Source organism: Apodemus sylvaticus, chromosome 10 (genome assembly GCF_947179515.1).
Source record: "Apodemus sylvaticus chromosome 10, mApoSyl1.1, whole genome shotgun sequence".
Lineage (NCBI taxonomy): Eukaryota > Metazoa > Chordata > Mammalia > Rodentia > Muridae > Apodemus > Apodemus sylvaticus.
This window is the reverse complement of record NC_067481.1, coordinates 19,337,288-19,348,696: the sequence shown is the minus strand read 5'-3', so window position 1 is coordinate 19,348,696 and position 11,409 is coordinate 19,337,288. Positions and strand designations below refer to the sequence as shown.

Sequence of the window (11,409 nt, the reverse complement as noted above, 5' to 3'; positions counted from 1 at the left end):
AGATTCTTTTCCATGGAGAGGAAAGGCAGTATCTTATATGTAACTTGTGGCAAAGCAATTGTCCCATCCTACTCTCAGTTGTACTGCTCCAAGTACTGCTTGATGAAAACATACGTTATCACCTGAGAGTGTGATGCCACCATTTGAATCTGACCCATAAGCTCTTTCCCAGGATACTTGAGTTTGGTTGCTAGAAAACCAAGCATCGAGAATCCTACCCAAGGCTGGGAGTTGAACCAATCAACTGCGGCACTTGGTGGGTAAGTGTTGAGGCGGGTTGCAGATTCTGCATGTCCAGACTTCCCTAGCATAACCATGAGGGTCTTGACTCGATACTTGACTTGTTCAGAGCCCCTGAAATTTTCTCAGAAGATCCAATAACCAATCCAATTAGGAGTGTACAGCAATGGCCAACTATAGAAGACATCTCAAGAGATGTAATCACATGTTCTTTAATCCTCTCTTGGTGGTGCACCGCAGTTTCATAGGCAGGACCATCTTTCCCTTGGACAGTCAAGGAGAGGTAAGACTACTCAGGAACTCCAGCAGAACACAGCACTTCCCACAGTCCCAGGAATAGCTAACACACAAAGAGCAAACTACCAGTAGCTGGATGGAATCTCGTCCTGTGTTCACGACTGAGAGAATGTTGGCAGTGTGTTGATGTCGGTGTCTCTCTTTTGTTAATTCCTGGATAGGGATCTGTGGTATCTCTAGGATGTTCTCTGCAGTCACCACTCAATTTGAAATCCAACATAAATCCAATATCAGTGGTTTCTGTGTCTGTAGCCTCTGCTTCATCATCAGAAAGAGGTGTCTGGGTTGAGTCAGGCTTCCTTCTTTTCTTGACATTTCGTAGACATCTTAGAATGTTCTAGTTATAATATTCTTAACTAAGCATTAAGATCAAGTTGGAATTTGTGATGATTTATCCTTGTCACCCAGACTAGGTTTAAGATTGCCATGGAAACAGCACCAGGTGTGTCTGGGAGGGTATGTCCAGAAAAGATTTGACAGAGGAAGGAAGACCTACTTGAATGTTGGGTGGCACCATCCCATAGCCTAGGATTCTGGGCCAATCAAAAAGGAGTGTGTGAGCTGAGCTGAGCACCAGCATTTATCTCTGCTCCTAACTACAGATGCCATGTGACCAGCTGTCCAACACTCTTGCTGCCACGTCAGCTGTGGTGGACCAGACTCTCAAACTGGGAGTCAAAGCATAAAAAATAAAAACAAAAACTTTGGGTCCCCCCTGCCCCCCCCCCCCCCCCCCCGCTGACGCCCCAGGTATTTTGGCACAGCAACATGACAGGCATCTAATACGGAGCTCTTCTGGTTTTGGTGATTGATTGACATCCTACTTGCTTGGGAAATTAAAAAAAAATCAGGAAACCAATGAATCGCCTGTCAGATCCTTGGTCTGATTGCTGATGCAGTCAAAGCTTAGGGTAGAGGAATAAGTGGTCCAAGTTAATCCTTCAGTTTAGTTAGACTCTGCTGGTAGTGGCTGCATGCAGGACATCCCCCCAACTGTCCCTCTCCTGCCTTGTCCTTAAGCAAATTATTCCATACCTACTCCTGCCAAACCAATAAGATACTATGCAGAAAAGCTTGTATGTGTGTGTGTGTGTGTGTGTAACACACATGTCACAACACAGGAGTGTAGGTCAGGAATCACTTTTCTCCTCTACCATGTAGGTTCCTATAATTGAACTAAGGTCATTAGGTTTGGCAGGAAGCACTGTTACCTGCTAAACAATTTTGCTGGCTCTATTATTATTGTTGTTGTTGTTGTTGTTGTTGTTGTTGTGAAGCACTGTTACCTGCTAAATAATTTTGCTGGTTCTAGTGTTGTTGTTGTTGTTGCTGCTGTGGCTGCTGTGGCTGCTACTACTATTACTATTAATCTAGATTCTCAGTCTCTCCAAATCATTTGTACCTGTTATGATATCTTTGTCTCAGTGCCATTTTCTCTACTTCAACACCAGACCCTCAGCACTCCTGGCTGGTTACCTATATCTGACCTTCAATTTACCTTTAAAAACAGTTGTCTGGCCCTAACTAACCAATGTGTATAAATTTTAGTAAATATTTTATTGCCTACTGCAATATTTGTGGATGTCTCTCCTTTGCCACCTTAATTATGAATATCCAAGAGTAACAGATTCATTTGTCTTCCTTTTTCTTGGGCCTAGAACACTGTGTAGGCGCACAGCTGTAACTGGAATTAATAAAAAATAAATACATTCTTTGTTTAATAAATTTTGAAAAATATAATTGTATTTATTTGTCATCTTCTTGGTTTGCAAATGACAGGAACAAAGGAACAGGGCCTGGATGAACGCAAGCAGGGAGCCACCGCGGTAAGGCGACGTTTCCCCCCCCGGGACTCTGGTCAGTTTTACTTGCGAGTGGGAAGAGAAGAAAGTAACAGGTGAAGGCAAGACGATAAAATAGTGAAGAATATCCAAGGAGCACAGGGGTCCTGGAGTGACTCCCCAGTAGGTCTGCACCCTGCTTCATTCCAGACGGCATCCGGTCATCCAGTAGGAGAGTGGCCGTCCTAAACAGTGCAACCTCCAAGCTACCCTGTGTGGGGTTAAAAATAGAAGGTTTTTGCTCTCTGTAAGTGCTGTTTCTCCACACACTAACCCAGTTCTTCGGGGTCCTCCCTGAAGAGCAGCCCCTAGAATTCGCTTCATTCCTAGCAGGGCCAACCCTTCTGATTCTTCTTTAAGGTTCCCTCACCCCTAGGGCTTACCCTCTTCCCTCGTTTAGTAAGTAAGTATCCACATTTTCAAATCCTCATTTCCCTTTGAAAGTGGGTGGCACTATTCTATAGGATTTAGAGTTAGTTCAAACCCAAGTTGCAGTCTTTGAACCTACCCTTCGGAAAGGAGCAGCCCTTACACAATCATTAATGGCCTTTCCTGGATCTTGAATTGAACATGCAAGGCTCATAATTCTATAACTCTTACACATTCCTGTAGACAGAGCCATTCGTATTAGTTACATGTCCAGTTTGAAACGGAGGAAAGTGGTCCTCTATGCATCCAGCTTTGAGCAGCTCAAAGCTTTGGGGTGTTTGTCCACTAAAGGCCCCTTTAACAGGAAAAGTTGTTTATTATGAGAGGCCCTACAGGAGAGATATGTGTGTTCTTTAAATCCTCTCATGCTTTTAGCTGATTGGAACAAGGAGGAAACCACTGATTCACACAGACCAATTAGAGACTCTATCTCTGGAACTTTGACCAGGACTTGTCCAACTGGTCCACTTAGGGCTTTAAGTTGTAGACTTGGCAGGCTGTGGTCTGTCTTGTGTGTTGGGAGCAAAGGTTGTTGGTCTGCAGAGAACAGTGGCTTGCATATGCAGTGGAAGCAGAACTGGCCATGGGAAGCCTCTGCCTTTTTCCTAGCTCCCACTGAGGTTCCTGCCGTCTCCCGAGGCCTAGCTGTTGCATCCCTGGAGTGGGCTCAGTGAGAGACCTTCTCGTGAAATACATTTCTGGGCTGGGGATGACTCCCAAGCATGAGAACCTGAGTTGGAATTCCCCCCACCCACCCAAACCCACATAACTGCTAGACAGGCTTCCCTGCCTGCCTGAATTCCAGTGTTCAGAAGGCTGTGACAGGATTTCTGGAGCAAGCTGGTTAGCCAGACAAGCCAAATCTGTGAGCTCTGGTTACAATCCAGAGAGCCTGCCCAGGGAATAGAGTGAAGAGGACTGAGAAAGACCCCTGCCATCAACATCAGGCCTGCACACACATGTATGCAGAAGTGCATACCATACACATACACACACATACACATACACACACACACATACACACACATACACACACATACACACACACACACATACACACATACACACATACACACACATATACACACGCACACACATATACCCAGGCTAAAAATAACCAAAAGCATCTAAATGTATGGATACATAAGTTTCCCTCTGCTGGCTCGAGTTGCTTTCTCTTATTGCAATCACAAGTTATTCATACAATATTAGAGAAGGAACCAAACTTGGGTGTTAGGACAAAGAGTGCTGAGACCATCCACCACTCTCATCTTTTTCCTTTTTTTTTTTGGATTCGGTTTTTTCAAGACAAGGTTTCTCTGTGTAGCCCTGGCTGTTCTGGAACTCACTCCATAGACCAGGCTGGCCTCAAACTCAGAAATCCGCCTGCCCCTGCCTCCCAAGTGCTGGGATTAAAGGCATGTACCACGACTGCCAGGCCTTTTTCCTTTTAAAAAAAAAAATTTATTTTGTATGTGAGTGTTTGCTGAGTGGAAGTATGAGCACCACGTGTGTGCAGGGCCAGTGGAGGCCAAAAGAGAGTGGTGATGCTCCTAGGATTGCAGTTGCTAGTGGTTATGATCTGTCCTGTGGGTGCTAAGAACTGAACCAGGGTCCCCTGGAAAAGCAGCCAGTGGTATTAACCACTGAGCCATCTGTCCAACCCCCCATTTTTCTAAAGCTCTGTAAGGGATTGCCCACAACTCTTTGGCTTCTGCTTCTTGCTCTGCCATGTCCTCCTTGGGGCTCTGCCCACTAACTTCTTCCCATCAGTCCTCCCACTAGTCCTCCCATAGGTCCTCCCAATAGTCCTCCCACCAGTCCTCCCACATTCTCCTCACCAGTTCTTCATCCCTCCGGATCCAGACACAATCCTTTTTGCACAGTGGATGGATGAAATGAGGTTGGGATTCAGTAGTTCTGAAAAGAAGAAAGAGGTCTCCTGCGATGGGTACAAAGGGTTAATCCCAAAGACTGTCTTGTTGACGAGATTGAGCACTTCCGGGTTAAGCAAGGCCTCCATCTAGGGACTGCTTAGATGACCTAAATGGCTCTCAGAGATGGGAAGTGGGGCCAGGAGGAGACTGGACTCTGGCCCCTGCTCTTCCTCCAGCTATGGTAGGTAATGGCCCATGCAAAGTTTGCAGGGTTTCTGGCAGGCCGAAACAGATGACACAGCAACAAAGAAAAGGTCCTGATTATGGAGAGTGGGGTCTATAGGCGAGAAGGGACTATAGGTGAGATGCTCAGGGATGTCAGGGTAGGAGGATTTACCCACCCTGTCAAGCCTCTTGGATTAGCTTTGAGACAGGGAATTTGTACTCGGCTTTTGATTTGACCTTAGCCTGGGTACTTCAAGCCACAAGTCACACTAATTTCCCTCCCTCCATTCTCCCTTCTTCCCTTTCTCCCTCCCTTCCTCAGACAATATCTCATTGTATGTCCTCAGGGCAGCCTTGAGTTTCTCGACTCTGACAATCCTCCTGCTCCAGCCTGCTGAATGGATGGTACTAGATGACATCAAACCTTGGCTCTTCTGAGCCCGAGTTTGCCCATCTGAGAAGTGGGGCTCATAAACAGGTTCTACCGTATGGAAGGGTGCATAAAAAGGCCAGTGCATATACTGTGCTCGCTATATAGCATGTTGCCAGTGTGGCTGCAAGGCCACACCTGGCCATGAAGAGTCTCTCTGGGCTCAAGGGACCCTCCAGACCTCTTGCAAGGATGGAACAAGTGTGACTGAGATTCATATCTCAGTCAAGGGATTCCTTGCTCTTTAAACCATCCTGGAAGGACATGCACAGGCAGGGCCTGGGGAGGAAGGTCCTGTAAGTAGAGTAAGTCTCCCCTCAGCTCTCCCACCCTCGGGCTCCCAGCCAGACCTTGACAGTTGGTGTGGCAGAAGTTCTCTGAATGGCTCTGGAAGTCGTTGCACCAGTAGCGGCTGTTGATCTGGAAGAGGCCGTAGTCGAAGCTCCCATCCGCGTTCTCGTTCACCTTGGAGATGTTGAACTGGCTTTCCACAAAAGCCAAGCACAGCCCTGAGAAAAGAGAGAAGAGGGACATCCTTTAGGAAAGATCTAAACTGAGTGGGTAGAGAGTTCGCACTCAGGGGCGGGAGCGAGGCATCAGGAGAGAGAAGAAGGTGTAAGAGGCTAGCCATGCCTGAAGAGCTAGAAACAGCTATGGCCAATCTGTCCTGCCCTCCGTCCATTTCCCCGTCCATCTGTGAAGCCATCCCCTATTGTTTCACCTACTTATGGTTTATGCATTTGCTGAGTGGAGCTATGCACAGCCAAATAGGCTGGTATTGACTTCAAGGGGTCTGGTACAGATTGAACAAAAGTACAGAAGTATGGGCTTAACACAGAGAGAGGGGGTGGAGGGTGGAGGGAGGAAGGGGAGAGAGAGAGAGAGAGAGAGAGAGAGAGAGAGAGAGCAGGACAAGTGAGGAGCATAGCAAAGGCGTGGTGTGTACAAATTTTCGATGGGGCGGAGAGATCCCTTCCTCACCCGCAGTCTTTGCATTGGCTGTTCCTTTGGCCTGAGTGCCTTTCTTCTAGTCATGTGATTCGTTCATTCATCCCTGCCTAGTGCCACTTCCTGAGTCTTCCCCCGACTCCAGTTTCAATAGTGTTACCCATGTATTTATTTTTTTATGTTTTTTTTTTTTAAAAAATTGTGTGTGAAAGAAAGAGGAAGACAGGAGACAGGAGAAAGAGAGGCAGAGGGAGAGATAGAGGGAAGGAGGGAGAGAGGAAGAAGGGAGGGAGATGAGAGAGGAAGGGGAGGGGGAGAGAGAGGGAGAGAGAGAATACTTGTTGAAGTCAGTTCTCTCCTTGAGGACCTCTCTTGTTTCTGCAGTTGTGCTGCGTATTCCACAGCCTGGGAGCTTCAGGCTCTCTCTCTCTCTCTCTCTCTCTCTCTCTCTCTGCCACCCATTTCTCCATGAGTGCTGGGATTACAGATGCTCTCTCTCTCCTCTCTCTCCTCTCTCTCTCTCTCTCTCTCTCTTGCTCGCTCTCTCGCTCTCTCTCTCTGCCACCCATTTCTCCATGAGTGCTGGGATTACAGATGCATAAGAAATTATTTTTAACTACGTGTATGAGTGTCTGTGTGTCTGTGTGTCTGTGCGTCTGTGCATGGGTGCCCATGGAGGCCAGAAGTGTCAGGCCCCTTAGAGATGGAGTCTCAGGATGTTATAAGCTGCTTGATATGGGACTCAATCTCTGGTCTTCTGGGTGAGTAGAGCATGCTCATAACTGCTAGTGTTTCTCCAGCTCCCACTTTTTATAAAGCCATTTTTTTAGGATCAGACTCAATGTGGCAGGGGCTTTTACCCGCTGAGCCATCTGCTGACCCCTTAAACTTCTCGTTTGTTTGTTTGTTTGTTTGTTTGTTTGTGACAAGAACTTGCTATAGAGCCCTGGTAGGCCTCAGAGAAATCCTCTTGCCTTCAACTCCGGGAATTACAAGCCTGCACCACATTTCTTCGTGCACATGTCACCAGCAGCCAACACTGGGTATCCGTGTGTGTGTGTGTGTGTGTGTGTGTGTGTGTGTGTTTGCTGCTGTGCTTGCCCTCTGAGAATGTAAGCTCTATGGGGGTGGGGGGAATTTTGATTTACCTCTAAAGCAGTAGTGCATAGTAAGTGCTCAATTAATAGCTGTTGGTTGAGATGTGACATGTTGGGAAAGGCTTCTTGTTGCAGGGAGATGGTTCTCTGAACTTGACTTGGAAAGACAAATGGCAAAGAAAGGAAGGCAGGTAAGAGATCCAGAGCGGGGCAGAGAGGAAGGAGCCGAGGAGAAGACACTCACAGTCAGGCAGGGAGTAGCCCTCAAACCCATCCAAGTCCTCCTCGTACAGAATCTTGGCCAAGGTACAGCGATTGATGATGTTGCCATCATTCACTACCAGAAGGCAGCTCGCCACACAGATGAACAGCGCCCTCATCGTCGTCCAAGGAGACGGGGTGCCAGCCAGTCCCTGAGAGCCTGAGGAATCTGAGAGAGAAACCAAATTTCCCCCACTCAGTCGGTGTGCAATGCCTGGTGAGTTTCAGTGCTCCCCGCCCCCCAACCTCAATGTATACCCCAAGCCTATCCTGTAACTCAGTATGTAGCCAGCTTTCAGCAATCCTCCTGCCTCTACTACCAGAGCCCTGGTATCCCAGGCCAGTTCTTTTATATTCATATTCTCAGAAAATCTAAACACAAAAGGAAAGGGAGGGAATCTCGTGATCCTCCATATACCTAGTCTCTTGATTTGTCTTTGCTCAGATTCAACAGTTCAAAGTCAAGACCACTCTGGCTTCTGGGGCTGATCCTCCTCTAATGGGTATTTAGGCACAAGCAGTGTTTGGGTACCAAGATGGGGAGTAAGGTCGGCAAAATTAGAGCAGATTTTGTTTTACCAGCATTTGTGGTATGTATTTAATGTGTCTTCAGAAGGAGGATTCCCACCCACTGCCAGCTGTCAAAGGCCTGGCTGATGTGTGACCTCAAACAGCATGCATCTCCAGACCCCACGTGTGAAATGAAGATTTATTTGCTAATACCTGCCCAATCGGAATGGTGTGGCGATTAAAATAAACAATAAACACCAAGACATGGTTTCGCATTCCTTACAGAATGGAATCTATGAATGTGACAGATTTCCAGGCTACAGTAGGAACACAGCCTGAGCACAATGTGTGGTTTGGATAATGGCTACCATTGGCGCTGGTCTGAGTTATTTGGAGCTGGAAAAATATCAGGACTTATATACATGGTCTTGGTCATTCCCGTATTGCTTAGCGAAACCTGGTGGTTTGACCTTGCAATTAAAATTAACATTGTCGGTGAGGAGCAAAGGGACACTCTGCACCTCTGGACGTGAAACCTCAAGATACACAAGCTCTGATGAGGTGTTCTGGCCACAGATGGGAAGCCTGGGTCCAACTGTAAAGAAATGGACCTAAACAGAAGGGAACAGAAATAACTGGGTTCTGTCCTTCAAAATTCTCATTCTATGAGAGCACACATGGGCTGGTCCCCCCATAGGGTGTGTGTCTTTCTCTTTAAATTAGGTATATGATGCTGAGGTCAAAGGCCAGGGTCCCTCCACCTTCCCTTCATTGTGTGTAGGGATGAGGTGACCTCTCTGGTGCCTTTGTTTGCCTCCTAGTCTCTTGATTTATCCTTACCACACAGCACTTGGGACATTCTCTGGATGGTCTCACTACCCTACTCTGGTGTTGCAAATGGAACAGATGAAGTTCTGTTGAATTAGACTTTCAGATAAACTGCAAATAGCTGTTTAATTCACAGATATGCCATGCAGCCCTCCCCATTCTGATTCAGAATGTCCCTCAGAGATAGGCTTCCTGGGATGCAGGAAGGTCTGGCTTGGCCTATGGAAGCCCTTCAGGAAATCCCTTTGGGGCGTTAATGGTCCCAGCATGTGGCCCTATCTGCTTCAAAGCTACCTCTCAGGCCCTAGCTCCCAGCCAGCCCAGGGCCTTCTGGGAGGATCTACAGGACAAGATGGTCTATGGCAGGAGCCCCCTCTTCCTTACCAAGCACTCTCTGGCCCCATGTGCTAATAGTTCTCCTTCCTCTCAAGAAGTCATGTGTTCTCGGCCACCCCAGCCTTCTGGAACCCTGGTTCTGTGACGTCATCACTCTCCAGGAAATATGCTGGTTTGAACTGTGCAAACTGTCCAAGCTCTAAGTAGAAATGGTAAGATGGGTCTGGAAGGTAAATTGTCCCGAGTAAGGCAGACCGACGGGCAGAACCTGGCCACCTCCCTCCCTTTCCGGGAACAGAACAACCTTAGCTTCTAAAGAGGACATGCCTGTCTCGCTCCCACCCCTGGGCTGCAGGGTGTTGCTTAAATTCTAAATTGGAACTCTGCAGAGCTGTGGAGCTTTGCACAGGACTTAGACCCTGCATTTTGATTTCTGTGGACCCAGCCCCTGTGCAGCTTCAATCCTTTGTAGAAAGTCTATGGAATCCAGGCTGGAACCTAGTCCAGAAGCAACCTTCAAGGACCCACACACACCCTTTCCTTCCTGCTCTCTGGGACTCAGTGAGTATCCCATCTTAAATAAACAAATCTGAGTTGTGTTTCTGTTACATGCTCACAAAGAAAACCTACCTGCCTCGTACAGCATGAGTACACTTCAGAAGGGTGCCTAAAATTATTTAGAAATTACTATCATTAATCATTACGTTTCCTAGAATGGTAATTACGGATCAAGCATAGTTGAGAAACACAGTGTAATTTAGAAGTCCGGAAACAATGCTCAACGTCTTGAAGCTGGTACTTGCTGTGCTAGCAAGTAGCCACTAGATGGCAGAAGCAGCCCGTATCCAAGAAGACCGGTGTTCAGAGTTTGGTATTGAGAAATGCCTTCCCTTAGAAGCCGTAGCTTCCTGAAGTTAGCCAGCACCATTTTCTTTTTCTTGGTATAGCTTGAATTACAGCTTTGGTTTCTTTGGTTACGAATCTGCCTTGTTCGTTGTCCATCAGCATTAGGAGAGCTCCCTGTGTTCCCAGACCTTTTTAAAAAACGGGGGCAGACACCAGGTTCCAGTTTGTGGAGCTGGCGATAGCATCGGAGAGTTGTGATTCTCAGAGTAGCTTTAGAAAAATCTCCCGTTCACTTTGCCTGGAGCCCTATGGGTGACTTACTGGACCAGTTGTTGCAGCATCACAAGGCTTAACTAGCCTGGTTAGCATGTGGGGCACCGGGATGAATGACTCAGTGAAAGAGACGGAGAAGTGGCAGTGGGACACAGTGCTCAACACTGCAGGCAGGGAACCCACTTGTCTTCACAGAACTCCTAAGAATCAGCTGCAGAGACGTTGAGCCATCCCAAAGGCTCAGAGCTGGAGGAGGCAGCCTAAAGCTGAACCTGGGTCTGACATTAACACGTAGGCTTAGCTCCCACTTAGGAGCACACACATAAACAAAATTGTCTTTTTTTGTTTTTTTTAAAGGCAAGAACTCTGTAGCCCAGGCTAGCCCTAAACTCACGGTCCTCTTCCTGCCTTAGTCTCTCAAGTCCTGCTGGCCGCATTGTTGAGCACTAATGCCCAGCTCTGCAGTTCATTATTTGAAATATCCACATTACATGTTGCAAATCTGTGATGCGGCTTAACCATTCCCCATTGTTTTGGTTTTTTTTTTTCCCATTTTCTGTTCATTGAGAGTTGAATCTAGATGCCAGATCAGATGAAGGTTTAAACTTTTGACAAGTCTAGTTGTCTTCCCAAAAGCATTGTACTGGTTTTATTTCTGTTATTGTGATTAAAATAGCCTGATAACAAACAATTTAGGAGAAAAAGGGTTTGTTTTAGCTTGCAAGTTACAGTCCTTTACTATTACTAAGAAGTTGCGTAGTGGAAAGAGCTGGGGACAGCTGGTCACATGACATCCCTAGTGAACAGCGGACAGAAATGAATGTCTGCATACGCTTGCTTGCCTTCTGCCGCTCAGGTTGGTTTCTCCACCTTAAACAATTCAAGATCCCGTGCCTAGGGAATGGCGCTGCCAACACTGGGCAGGCTCTTCCCATATCAGTTAACTTGGTAAAAAACAAGCCAGGACAGAC

The 11,409-nt window shown here is 47.0% G+C and overlaps 1 protein-coding gene across 1 annotated transcript; it reads right to left on the bottom strand.

Annotated features, from left to right (window-relative positions):
* Positions 1–2,333: 2,333 nt before the first annotated feature.
* Lyzl6 (lysozyme like 6) lies at positions 2,334–7,764 on the bottom strand. Its single transcript, XM_052197501.1, has 4 exons — positions 7,629–7,764; positions 5,690–5,848; positions 4,649–4,727; positions 2,334–2,589 (listed from the first exon to the last, which is right to left on the bottom strand). The coding sequence occupies exons 1-4, from the start codon at positions 7,762–7,764 to the stop codon at positions 2,520–2,522; spliced, it is 444 nt and encodes a 147-aa protein (XP_052053461.1). The 3' UTR covers positions 2,334–2,519.
* Between the last annotated feature and the right edge of the window lie 3,645 nt (positions 7,765–11,409).